Consider the following 14,063-nt stretch of genomic DNA (forward strand, 5'->3'; position numbering starts at 1 on the left):
GACCGCTCTTCCAATGGCGTGCGAAATAGAGAAATTTCTGCACCTAGCCGCGGTGACATAAGGTGATGTCGGCAAAACAGATATGATAGGGCCATTCAGGGATGCTCGTGCGAGCGAATCAGCCATTTCATTCAAGTGCAACACACGATGTCCCGGTACCCAAAGCAAACATACCTTCCGTAAGTACGGAGATACAATCGAACGAAACGTTCGTTGAATTCTTGAATTTAAAGATGCAGTAAGTTCTGTGCATACAGATAGCGAGTCGGTCACAATAACAGCTAATGGGTCATTTCGGGCGAGTTTTCGTAATGCTATATAATCGCTAATAATTCTGCTTGAAATATAGGTGTGAAGTCGGGAAGGCGAAAGGAGTAAGACCATTGAAGAGATGCAGAGAAGATCCCCACTCCTGCCTTCTCGTTGCACACAGAAGTGTTAGTAACTATTACATTGTCAATGGTTAGCCGGTGTAGGTGTCCGTGTAAGATATTAATTAGATGTCTGCTTGGTAATAATATAGCATGATTTGGAAATATGTCCTCGAACTGAATTTGGAGCTTTGGTAAGGCATCATTTGAATGATTTGAATGACAAACTTGGCGTATGGACACATCCAATTTTTGTAACTGTGCTTCCACAAATATTATATGAGGGCTGTGTAATCTCGACCACGGTACTTGAAAAAACTCGGACGGTTCAGTGACAGATACATATTGCTTACGTCTTTTTAAAAAGTCATAATTTTTTAAAAATGCCTGAACCGTAAGCATGCGGAATCTGCAATCTAGGGTGGCTGTATGAGTTTCCTGATACAAAACAGTGTTGGCAACAAATCTAGGTAGCCCGAGGCATAATCGAAGAGGTTCGCTCTCGAAGAGTATGAGGGGTTTAATTTCTTCTTGGTGTTCTTGTATGCATCACTTCAACTTCTCCTTAGCGAAGCGATTCGGTAGGGTGCTCGCAAAACCACAAAGCTAGGCCTCCGTGGGCAAAATGGAGCATCTTGATAAAAAGAGAGAGAGAGAGAGAGAGAGAGAGAGAGAGAGAGAGAGAGAGAGAGAGAGAGAGAGAAAGAAAGTACGAGGACGCTAAGAGAAGAGGCAAGGAAAATGTAGACCAGAAGAGGCGTTCTCCGCCGGGAAGTCGAGACGGTCTTCTGTCGAACAGCTAGCAGCGGCGGAAGAGGCGTTCATTGTCAAAAGAGGGAAAAATGACATGCCGAATGGAATGCAAGAGCAGAGCTGTTCATTCCGTCCTGCTTTGTCCGCGAAAAGGACTTGAGAGATGAGAAAGATTGGGAAAGACATTCTGAATATAAGTACAATCGCTCTATAGAGTATTTTGCATAAAAAAAGAGGGAAACAAAGAAAGAAAGGAAAAGAGGCAAGAAATGAAGGATTGACCGAGTGGTTGAATGAATGAATTACTTAACTAATATTTAATGAATGAATGAATGAATGAATGCCCGCAGCTGAGAGCTATTATACTCAAAAGGCTTACATTAGACATCGACGTTATTGGAGAGCAACCGTGGTATTGCTCATTGCAACATTGTTAGAACAACAGAGAGATAAAGAAACAGATAACAACGCTTACAGAAGTGGTACGACGTGCATCGCAGTTTATAGGCATAGTTGCAGATGCATATAGGCTGCATGGGTCCTGCGTGCGGCCTAGCTTATTGGTTAGAATGGGCACATGCGGTTCGTGTTGGTTTGGCACGGTGGCGGCCTCCACAACGGCCGTAACTGCCGCTCGATGCCTTGATGCGATGTTTGCAGCGTGGGTCCCATGACACCGGCGTGCAGTCGGTTGCTACCCCTTTCCGGAAGCCTCGATCTGTTGAAGTTGTGCCCGTGCTTACGATCCAGTCTTCCGCGCCCTTTTCGAGTGGTTGTGCTCTGTCATGCCGTTTTACCGGTTGTGTATCTGCTCCCATTTTTTCTAGGCATAGCTGGTCGACGTTTACACCTGGTCTATAGCGTCTCCCACGTGGGCTTTCGTTCTTCTTTGTGTGAGCGTTGTGGTATGTCGTAGCTTAGATCGCGCAAGAAATGTCTGCCCATGTCTATGGACAGCTTCAGGAGAGAGAGAGGGAATCAACTTTTGTACTGAGCCCTTAGTGACGGTTGGTGCGCGCTGGCACCAGATGGGAGGAGATGGGAGCTTCAGGAGGCTAACTTGTGACTTTCAGTTAGAGTTGCACGGCTCGCCCAGCTTATGAATTATGGCCACATTAACCAGCCGGTCGGAGAAAGATCAAAAGACAAAAGGACAAGCTATAGCAATCGTGCTTCAGCAGTTAACGAGAGTTATGCTGCCACATACTCCTACGCGTAATAAAGACGTACCAGATGAACACCTTCATCTATGCTTTTACGTGCATTTACTGCGTTTTTTTTTATGGACTTTTCATACATTTCCCGCTATTCGAACGCTCCACAAGTGACTTCTCTTAAGAGGCTTGCAGGGCGCATCACGTACAAGACCTGGCCGGCAGTGAAGACCTTCTGTATAGGAACGGGTCATTTTCCTTCGCGTCTGATTGATGATTGCGCTTGCCAGCTAGATTTCCTTTCTTAATATTTTTTTTTTTATTTCGTGTCATCTGTCTTCGCCTTGACACAAAGGCTTCGACAAAGCCGCGTGAGGGCCTTTCAACGCCGAAAAGAAAAAAAGAATAAGTAACACCAGCACAGCCACGATTGACTGTGCCATTTATTTCTTTACGGTCGCCGTTGGAAGCTGATTCACTTGCACGAATCGCCGTCTTTTTTTCCCCGCTGAATCATTTTGTGAGTAACGGCCGCACTCTTTCGCCACGCGCTGTAAAATAATGTCTGCACTTAAAAGGGAACACCTGTGTAAGTCCGTCTATATACCAATTCACTTAAATGCTATAACGCTTATTAAATGCTATAAAGCTTAAACGCTTGTTCACTTAAATGGTATGAATTATTTTACAGTGCGTCCTGTGCACGGTAGTGACTATTTTCTGACTTTGCAACTTCGGAGCCGAGCTCTACAATGCAGGGACCCCTTGTAAATGCCGCAGCGTGGTTGAACGTTGAAGACGTGGATAGCGTAAATTAGGAATGACAAGCATGTCGCGCGAAACGTTAAAAAAGAAAAAAAATTGCGAATACGTTTAGAAGAGGAAGGGTTTGTTGGCCTCTGAATGCAAGGATTGGTGGATTTTAAGAGCGGCTCATTTGAAACAAGGCGGCGGCTGGGTGTCGCTGAGTTCGTTCATTTAGTCTTTCGGCTGCGTCTGTTCTTAGAGTTCATAATCCTAGCCACTCTCCCAGAACTGACTTTATTGCCGGGCACCTTTTTATCGTTCGCACTAGCACCGTTGTGAATCGGATTCACGTTTATTTATTTATGTATTTATTTATTTATTAGAAACGTTAGCTGTGCATGCGTGAATGGCACTGCCCACAATGAACTGTGGGGATAATACAGAACAACTTCGCCTTCCCACTAACTTGATAGATACGTGTAAAAACAATAGAAAGTGTCTGAAAAGTGAACAGGGCCATTCGCGATGGCGCCGCGAGAGAAAGAGGTAATGTTGTTGCCGTCGTGCAGACGTGGTGTGTTGATGTCGCGAAAAAAAAGAAAAGTGTTTAGCACGTCTTCCTCCGCGTAAACGCTATGCAAAGTACGCTCGCGCACGTACTCACCCTCTTACTTCAGGGCTTAACTTTCTTCTCGTTTCTTCTCTTTTGCAACGCGCACAGGAGGATCGCCTTAAGGAGCAGGAATCCCAGCTAACCCAGCTGCAGAAGGAGCTGGATGACCGCTGCGAAATCAGCGCCGACCTGGTGAGTAACGTGCACACTTTCATCACCGAGATGTTACGTGCGTAGATCGGAAATGCTCTGTTTATGCTAAGGAACGGTCGTCCGCTGTCAGTCCAATTTGTCCGGGTTAATGCTGACCACCTGGGGTTCATTAACGTGCACGCAATGCGCGGTACACGGATGGTTTATGTTTTTTCTTTTTTGCATTTCTCCCCCGCCTAACACTGTGAGAGCAGCACGGAAGGTGCGCTTCCGTACCTGTCATCTCGAGGTAACTTCAGCGCCATCGACGTGATTAGGAACGCGGATTCGGATTCGCAAGGCATGTTTTCAGAGAAAGCTTTCTTCTAGGCCAAGACACGCTGGTACTATACCGTTTGCCTAGGCGAAGAGGGACTGTACGTATAATTGGTCTTTTTTTCTTTCGTTCTTTCTTTCTTTCTTTTATTGTGTAACAGAATCTTTAAGCTCGCTCGTGGCATGGGTCACAATTCTACTGCTTGTGGTAGATTACTTTGGAACCCGCGCATTTCCTTGCGCGCGAAACTGAAATTCATTAATAGGATAACTACTAAAACTTCGCTGAACTAAATATCTTACTGCACGTATTGGAATTTTAAAGACTGTAGCCGGTGACTCAGCAAAGCATACCCGCTTGGCTCAAATTCTGAGGATGACACCAGTCTCGAAATACTTGCTCCCGAAGTGTGCGGCGAAATGCATTGGTGCTCCAGTTATTTTTGAGCTTCCGTGCGTAAACAGACATTTTCTTTAAAAAATTATATATACGTGTTACAACAGTGCGCTTTTGCCGCAAGTTCACAACTGGCTCTAGTTTCGAGATTCACTGCAATTGGACGTGCCTTGTCAAATTACTTGATTCGTTTCGTGAATCATCGCAGTTTGCACTATCAGGAAATTAGTTGGAAAGCTTATTGGGAAAAATTCATTAATCAGCCATCTATGCATACTTATTTCATAGGCAAGTAAAAAATCTCCAACTCTGCGAGTAATATAGCTCAATGAGTTAATTTGTCCTATATGCCACAAGCTATTTTCGAAATTTCTGTTAACTTTAAGTATACGCCCGAGTTGCATTTTTTTTTCTTTTCTTTTGACGCGGCCAACTCGCTTGTAAGTTATTCTACATGCCAGTCCCATCGCTGCATTGAGGCGTCCGTCGAGATAACGAATCGACGGCTCTGCGACGCCGACAACTGATGTCACGTCTTACAGTAAAAGGCGTCGCGACGTGACCCGTAGACAAACGGGAAGTAAAGCTAAGTATGGTGAAGTGATTTTTCCGTCTGTCTCTTTCTTACGCCGCAACTCACTCGCCAATGCGCCTAGCTTGGCCCCCAAACATAGTTCTATTCTTTCTGAAGAAGAATCGAAGATTCTACGCGGAAGTATCCTGCTTCTTATAGGCCAACTAGAAAAGTTCGCAGTTTTCCCCGAGAAATTGCACCAAGGCGCTCTGCACACGCCAGCCTAACCTGTTATTCCTTTCACCGCGAAAGGGAGAAGCGCGGAGAAGAAAGAATATCAAAACTTCGCCATCGCTTCTTCGCCCGGTGCAGAGAAAGTAACTCGTCGAAATTCGCCTCTGCTTTTATTTCGTGTTCTGCTTCTGCCGTGGAGAGTGCTATGAATCTTTCATGACTTGACCGCTCTCTTAAAGTCAATATCACCGTCGAACCGTCAACGACGGGGATGTTTCTCTTTAATTTCTTTCTTTCTGTCTTTGCCCCGCGGACCGCCGCTAACTTAAACATTGAGCAACCTAATCGACGCACAAACGTCGTCGTTGTACGGAACCTTCCGGAAGTGTTCTTTTTCCTCCTGTCAATTTTGTGACGTATTGCCTACCGTCATCCTTTCTCTTTCTCTCTCTCTGTATTCGTTTTACAACTATCGTCTGTCGCATTTGTGTGTCCATTCTCGATTCGTATGGACCAGTTCGAAAACGGACGTATTCCGCAAAATTGCTATTTCGCGTAATGCTCATACATGAAGCGTGTCCAATTCCGCCGTTTTGTCCTTTACCACTGAGTCTGGAAAAAAATAGCTTATTACTTACCGAATAGTTATTATTCGCTCCCAGTAACCTAACAAACACGAAAATGTTCACTTGTAAGAAATTTTGCGTTCACTAATGTTTTGAGCGTCATGTCCTGAAGGAGCAGGTAAAGATAAACGGAATAGATTTTTTTTGCCTTCTTCTTTCTTATGGAGAAATAAATCACAGCGACGTTACCTTTCACGTTTTCTTTTCGTAGACTGTTATGTTTGCGACAAGAAGAGAGAGAGAATGAAGAGGAAAGGCAGGGAGGTTAACCAGATATGAGTCTCCGGTTTGCTACCCTACACTGGGGATGGGTGATAGGGGTTAGAAAGATGACAGAGAGGAAAACGAAAAAAAAAATTTTAAAAATAAAAAAAGGAACGCGCACACATGGAGACACACACACAAAAGGCGTTCCAGTTAAAGTCGTTCACACATGCCGGTAGATCGCAAGAAGCGCAAAAGCGCTTGCACGGCCTCCTTCTGTGAAGGTAGGTCCTTTCGATGTTGTAGAATTCTGTTTTCGGATAGCGGTTGGTCGTCCAGTTGGCCAAGTTCGTGGCTAAGGCATGCCCTCTGTGGACTGTACTGCGGGCAGGCGCACAAAATATGGCCAATTGATTCTTCATGGCCGCAGTGATCACAGGTTGGGGTGTCGGTCATCTCTATGCGGAAGGCATGGGCTTTAGTAAAGGCAACGCCCAACCAAAGTCGATATAAAAGCGTGGCGTCTCTACGGCGAAGCTGTGATGGCGCTCGAAGACTTAATGTTGGATCAAGTGAGTACAGTCGCGTATTTCTTAAATGTGGCTCATTCCATTGCGACGCGGTGCACTGCCGAGCAAGTAGGCGGAGCTTCCGTGCCGCGTCAGTTCTAGAAACAGGAATTAGGACGTGGCGCTCCTCAGTGTGGGCTGAGCGGACAACGTGATCCGCCCGTTCATTGCCGATAATCCCGCAGTGACTTGGAAGCCACTGGAAGGTTACTTCATGGCCTGCATCACTTATATGGTGTAACGTCTCTGTAATATGGAATATTAGTTGTTCGTGCGGTCCGCGTCGTAAAGGTGACAGCGGAATGTTTGCGACAAATTACACATTGCACATATACGGTAATCTCAGACGTCCTTCACGTCTGATACATAAAGGGACCTGTATATTTTGCAGGGAATGTAAAGTTGGTTGGAGTAGGAAACTGTAATAGTAAAAAGCGAACATCAAGCAAATGAAGAAATTGCTCTCTGCGAAATACTAGGAAGCAAATAAATTGTGCAGTTCCTGCTAACATATCAATATCTGTGTGAAACGAAGCTAGCTATATGTTCCGGCCCGTATGTAAATGCTATAAAGCGGGCCCGAGAAGCGTGTAATTGCGTCAGTAGTGGCTAGTCAAAGAAAATGTTCGCTTTACAACGCGCTGTAACATTGTGCTCGAACTGAAGTAGTGAAATACCAAATTCAGTGGTAATAAGGATGCACTACATTTTGCAACACTTACGGAGAGAGACAGAGAAAAAAAAAGGTTGTTTGTCCCCAAAGGCGAATCATTGACAATGATAGCAAGTTGCGCTTCAGCTCGACGGAATGTGTTATAAAGACTTACTGCGTGCTTGCAAAAAATCAGCGCTCAAGCACTCCGTACAGTCGGCTAACCAGCGAAGCTGAATCATAGGGCCCCGGTGTTTATCACTGGTGTAATCCCGATGGTTCATTAAACGACGGCTTGGTAAGCTGCCGGATCCCCGGTACGCATTTGCTGCTAGCGCTCAGCTGCACGAGCCTGCTCTTGTGCCCATGCTGAAGCATCGGCATGGCGTAGACGAGCTCGTTCGCGGTCCTGCTCGCGGCGTTGCTCATCGAAAGCTGCCTACTCCTAAGGAACACGTCTGACGCGTGGCCTACCGATTTCGGAGCCGAAGAGAAACTGCTGCGCGTGCGCTCGGCTGCGACGGAGAGCAACGACGTCACTACTGGCGCAGCCAATCGCGCACCTCCCCTTTTCATATTTTTTTTTTCGTGCATGCGCACGGGGTTTCGCCGGAGGAGTTTTCGGCGTACAGGCTACATACGGACGGACGGACGAATCGGCTTGCCATATACAGCTGCGCTGTAATAAACAGATGACGGTGCACTCGCTTGCGTTTCATGTTGGGCGTCACTGCAGTGCGTAAAACCCCTGAAACTTCGTAAAGTCGCGACACTCCCCTCCACCGCCTTCACTCATCCTCGTTCCCCCCTCTTTCACGCTCCCTCCTAGACCGTGGCGCAGCCTACAACGCTTGAGCGTAGCCAGCGATCTTTCGCAGAGTGAATGTAGGCACAGCAAGGCGGTGCGCTTTAAGCGTTCGCGTTGGCTTTCTGGCTCCGTATAAGTTCGTGAACAGCGTATACTTTCTATATGGATGGTTATGCAAATTCAGTGACGGCAGCTTTTCTACAGCGAATCGTTAGCCTCTAGTTGGTCGGGATTTTTTGTGTACGTCAGCAAAATAAGATTGACTCCCAAGAAAGTACATATCTCCTTTGGAATCAGGCATGCAACGCACAGCTCAGTATCCATTCCAATAAAGAAAAGCACAAGACAAGCGTCCAAACCGCATGATGAACGATAAGGCGCCTGTGAACAATCTGAGGCGCGTTCCTTCTACCCGCGTGTGTTTCCCGGTAAAGATTGCGGTGGCATAAGCTGCCGCGGTGGGAAAGGGGCAACAGCAGCATGCGAATCAGTGAGTGACGTCACCAAACTTCATGTATAGAAGAGAGACCTGCCTAGCAACTTTGTTCATTGCAAGACCGCTACGAGTGGTCCACGCAAAGTTAAGACTCCCGAAGGGCAGCGGGGATACGACCAGTGTCGAAGAGTGCGAAATCATAATGCTATAATAATATTTGGGGTTTTACGTGCCAAAACCACTTTCTGATTATGAGGCACGCCGTAGTGGAGGACTCCGGAAATTTTGACCACCTGGGGTTCTTAAACGTGCACCTAAATCTAAGCACACGGGTGTTTTCGCATTTCGCCCCTATCGAAATGCGGCCGCCGTGGCCGGGATTCGATCCCGCGACCTCGTGCTCAGCAGCCCAACACCATAGCCACTGAGCAACCACGGCGGGTAAATCGTAATGCTCAACAACGGTATTGTGCTAAGACTAGGCACAACAATAAGACATTTCATATCCCCATCGATGGAACTTAAAATTAAATTATGGGGTTTTACGTGCCAAAACCACTTTCTGATTATGAGGCACGCCGTAGTGGACTCCGGAAATTTAGACCACCTGGGGTTCTTTAACGTGCACCTAAATCTAAGTACACAGGTGTTTTCGCCGTGGCCCCTTGTAGTATAGCCTGTTGAAGAAGTAACTCGGAAATGTCTAGGCTGTAATGCACCTTGATTAATTGAAAGATAAATTTCAATTTTGAAACTTGATTCCTTTCAGTCATCGTTGGCAGGTTGGCTCTGTTTTGCAAAGCTGTAATCGACGTGCGTCCAAAGCTATTATACATATACCGAACTGCCCGATTTTGAATACCTTCTATTTTATCAATGACTTTTTTAGTAAAAGGATACCAGAATGGGAAAGCGTAACCAATATAGGCTGTACAATTGCGTTAAAGGCAAGCACGCGAACCTCAGGAGTGGTCAGCCTCGAAGCCGGTCTGAGGAAGAAGAGGTTTTGATTGGCTGAATTACACACAGAATTGATGTGTTGCTGCCACCTGAGATCATTGGAAAGCCAAATACCAACATATTTTATGTAACCAACCTCACATAGCAGGACATTATGAGCACAATACTGGACGGGTTGATGGGTGGGCTCGCGAGAGATTTTCATAAAAACTGTTTTGTCAGTTGATAGTCATCTGCCATTCATTCCACCAGTTTACAACATTCCAAAATGCCTTATTTAGGCGTAGCTGATCATTTACACTTCGTGTTTATGAATACATAAGACCATTATCTACGTACAAATTAATTTGCACCGTAATGTCGTCAATGATATCGTTAACAAACAGCAGAAACAAAAGTGGTCCGAGAACATAAGCCAGGAGAACGCCAGAGTTGACAGAAAGCCTCGCTGAGCAATGGTTAATAAACGACACATATTGTTGCCGGTTATAAAGATACGCAGGTAGCTAATTACAATTTTAGTATGACCCTGTGTCACACAAAGTTTGTGGTGTTGCTTTTGTGGGAAACCTTGTCAAATGCTTTGGCAAAGTCCACGAAGAGAGCGTCAACCTGCTTACCTGAATTTATAGGCTGAAAAAAATCATGTCATAGTAGGTACCAGATGGATGCATGTACAAAAACCTTTCCTGAAGCCGTGCTGATTGCATGATGATATCTTGTACTTTGAAAGGAATTCGGAAATTTGCTTATGTATGATAGGCTCGAGGAGTTTGACTGATGGTGAAATCAGAGAGATGGAACGGTAGTTCGAAATTTGTTGCTTATCTACATTCTTATGAAGCGGCTTGACTGTTGTCGTTCTCCATTCGTTAGAATAAAAACAGGAACAGCGCAACACAGGACGAGCGAGTAAACAGGACAGCACAGGACAACACAGGACTCGTCCTGTGTTGCGCTGTTCCTGTTTTTTATTCGAAAGATGAACCAACCAGCCCCATTGAACACACTACTAACGTTCTCCATTCGACCAGGGTATATCGCCCTCAGCAGGTTGTCTAGAAAACAGTACTTGCGGATACATAGAAGTACATTGCGCATATCGCTTTAAGAACTCACTTGGCAAGCCATCTGCACCAGGTGATTTCTTAACATCAAGATTAGGGCGCACATTAAGTATTCCGTTCTCATTAATAGTAGCAGCTGGTATGGGGGGGGGGGGGATACGAACCTTGAAAGCATGACGAAGAACCATTGTCGTGTGTAAACACAGGCCTGAAGTGTTGGTTAAACGCATTCGCTGTCAAAAAACTATCATCAGTTGTAACACCGTTAATCACGAAAACATCATTAAACGGTTTACTCGGTGATGTTAGCCTCCAAAGTTTCTCGGGAGATGATGGAATAAAATTTGGAAGTTTCTCACCAAAGTAGCGTTGTTTATCTCTAGGAACGTTACCTTTTAATTCGGAAGAAAGTTGAGAAATTGTCACACTTGGAGCATCAAAATGGCTTCCAATACATTTTTTATTCTTTAAGCGCATTAAAAGTATCCTTATTTGCAGTGCGTCCCGAGAAATCCAAAGGATTTGACCTTTCTTTAAGAGACATGGGACAAAACGCTTTATGCACTCATTTACAAGGACGCAAAACTGATTACAAAATGTATGAATATCGGCACCATTACTTGAGAATGTGCCAAAATTGAAAGAAAGTGTGTCTGTTATGAATATGTTATCTGAGCGAGAGAAATTTGGCACGGAAGTTACATTAAGAGACCTGTTTACAGAAAAGCCCGAAAGTTTTCCTGAAGAGAATCTTCAGTAAATGTCTTAAGCGTAGGAAGGGGGTCGCTAGCGCTATGTAAGGAAGAGAAAATTCGCAGTCACTTGAGTATTTTTACGTGATTAGAATGCGAAAGCATTAGGACTTGTCTGCGTTATCACTTTAAATTAAAAACTCCACCTTAATCCACCTTGCTCTAATTGTGCCAACTTTAATCCACCTTAATCCACTTTAATCCCTCATAATTCAATTTTGGGAGTGGGCCGCGGCGGCTGTCCGACGCCGTAGCTGTTCAGCGAGGTATTTCACAGTGCGGGTCGCAGCAGGTCCAGCGCCGGGAACGTGACATCACCACTTGGTCACGTGGGTTTTGGTTCCATCGGGTCATAACAACGGACGCCGGATTTCCAGCTTCGTGGGGCATAAAATGCTTTCGCATTAAAAAAGAAACCGCACCGACGCATTGAAATTAGGTTCGCAAGGACTTGAAAATAAATGGCAGGGAAGACAGACACGCAACAAGAACAGAAATATTAAACGACCTTTTTGTGAATCGTCTTCCCAGGAGGAATCGAACGGTCGTTCCAATGCGCGGGAGTGCGAACGCTATCACCGTTTGTTCCGTCGTGTGGCGAAGGAGTGTAGCGGTCCTGTGTGCCTGATGGTCGATAGAAACAAAACAAAATTAAAGAACAGATACTCAAAGGAGAGCAATATGTCACAACACTTCCGGCTGCTGGCATCTTTCCCAGCTGACGACTGTTGGCGACGTTTGTTCCGGCCGCTGTAATCGGCAAGAATTGTTTTCCATGTCACCGTCTGGTGTCTCAGTATTTTTTATTCTTCTTCTTGTTATTTTTCGCTGCCGCTTCCATATTGGAGGCCCTTTGCGTGCGAGAACTTCCGGATCATTCGCAATTTGCTTGAGACGTCGATGTTGTCGACAGCACAGCTAGGCATCGATCGCAGCCGCATACCCTCCTCTCTCTCCCCCTCTCCCCTCTGCAAAGTCGTGGTTCTCTGCTTTTGTGGCCCTCTACGCGCATTTCTAATAAAACTGCCGTGGGAACGGCGACCATTGCGGTTACGGTTATTGCTAGGGCTAGCCGGCTACAGCCCCTCCGGAGAATATTGCCGTCTGAAAAAGCAGTGAAATAGATCCTATTGCGCCAGTCGCCACAAATCCTCCCCCACTTATGAGATGGTGGCGTCTTTCGGAAACGCTGACAGCTTTTGAAAGTGCACCGACACGAACGATGGCTGAAAGCGTTTTGAATAACAGCGCTCCATGGCAAGATCATGTTAAACAACTGTCACCTGATCTACAACGCATGTCAGCAAGCTATGTGAAGCAAAGTGATCTAAATTTGGAGTGGAGCAACGGAGAAAAGATTTCACTGCTGCATAGTGAATGAAGGGGTGCGACAGAACAATGATAACCTAGCTCAGGATGAAAGCAAGATTAGGACAGCCTGTAATGGTCTCAAATGAAGGGGATGTTCAGCGCAAATTTGGTTAAACGCAGCGAGAGGAACAGGTACGACAGCGGTCTGCGCTGTTTATACGACCGTGTTCCAACGTTCAAGAACATGGTGAAAGACCGTGACCAGACAGAGCGAGAGAATGGAGGAAGGAAAAGCAGACAGGTTAACTAGAGTTTGTCCAGTTTGTTACCCTACATTTGGGGAGGGGAGGGGGAGTGTTGCGTTTCGCCTGCGACACGTGGTTTTGCCGGCGCGACGGCGGCGGGGCGGCGGACATTTTGGCCCGATCGTCGTCACCGCAACACTCATCGCCAGGTGTTTCCAGGCGCGTCTGCGGCGATGCGACCGCCTAGGGATTTCGTTCCAGTCATTGTGCCCGAAACAGGCGATGCCAAAGCAGGGATCTCCTTCCAGTTATTGGGCCCGAAACAGGCGATGCCAAAGCAGGGATCTCGTTCCAGTCATTGTGCCCGAAACAGGCGATGCCAAAGCAGGGACCATCTTCTCGTTACAGTCATTGTGTCCGACCGGCAGCGCCACGACAGTGTGCTGCGCAGCGCCACGACCAGGTGCTACGAGATCGTGCGCAGCGCCACGACATGGTGCTACGGCATCGCTACGACAGTGTGCGTCACCATTAGCCCATTGTACATTCACGTGCTCGTCTTTTGAGGGGTTCCTTCTTGCCCTCAACTGCGAGAGTATAAAAACAGCTGCCCCCGGACGCCAGAGGAGGGCTCCGATTTCTTCTGTTGAGTGAAGTGCTCTCCCGTCTCTCTACTTCGGTCAAACCTGACCGCCAACTCTTTGCGATGTTAAAATAAACAAGTTGTTTCGTTGTTACCAGTCGACTCATGCTTTGCCGGGACCTTCGGATGCTTCCAGTTGTACCCCAGGCCGCCAGGCCAACGCTACCCTTGGGGCTTGCGACCCAGGTACAACCACGGGCGTCAGCGCCGAGTTCCCAACAGATCGTACCAGCAGTCCGATCCAAATATCTGGTTGGCAGCGGTGAGATCGCCTACGACTTCAAACAACTGTCTGCCAGCGGCGAGATCACGACAACGGAGGCCAGCAGCAAAGGGATGCAGTTGACTGTATGCTGAGCAGCTCAACGACGATCCGGGAGCAGTGCAACGAGCCCTGTGTGTCGACTGGTTGCCTGCAGCGGAACGACTGCGCGGAATTCCTGCCTGCGAGGTTTGGTGAGTGCGGGACTTTCTTCTTCTGAGCTTTGCCAGGCTTTTGTTAGTGTTAGAAACAGAGCTGGTAATTGTGGTTGTCGTTG

General features: G+C 46.6%; 1 protein-coding gene across 4 annotated transcripts in view; it reads left to right on the forward strand.

The window, feature by feature from the left end:
• Window positions 1-14,063, forward strand: part of Rbp (RIMS binding protein) — a 456,906-nt gene that overhangs the window by 306,207 nt on the left and 136,636 nt on the right. For all 4 annotated transcript variants that reach the window (XM_075685259.1, XM_075685260.1, XM_075685262.1 and 1 more), the window contains exon 6: window positions 3,747-3,830. In XM_075685259.1, the coding sequence (XP_075541374.1) occupies window positions 3,747-3,830 (84 nt within the window). The remainder of the gene's footprint in view (window positions 1-3,746; window positions 3,831-14,063) is intronic.

The sequence above is a fragment of the Dermacentor variabilis genome, chromosome 3 (genome assembly GCF_050947875.1).
Source record: "Dermacentor variabilis isolate Ectoservices chromosome 3, ASM5094787v1, whole genome shotgun sequence".
Lineage (NCBI taxonomy): Eukaryota > Metazoa > Arthropoda > Arachnida > Ixodida > Ixodidae > Dermacentor > Dermacentor variabilis.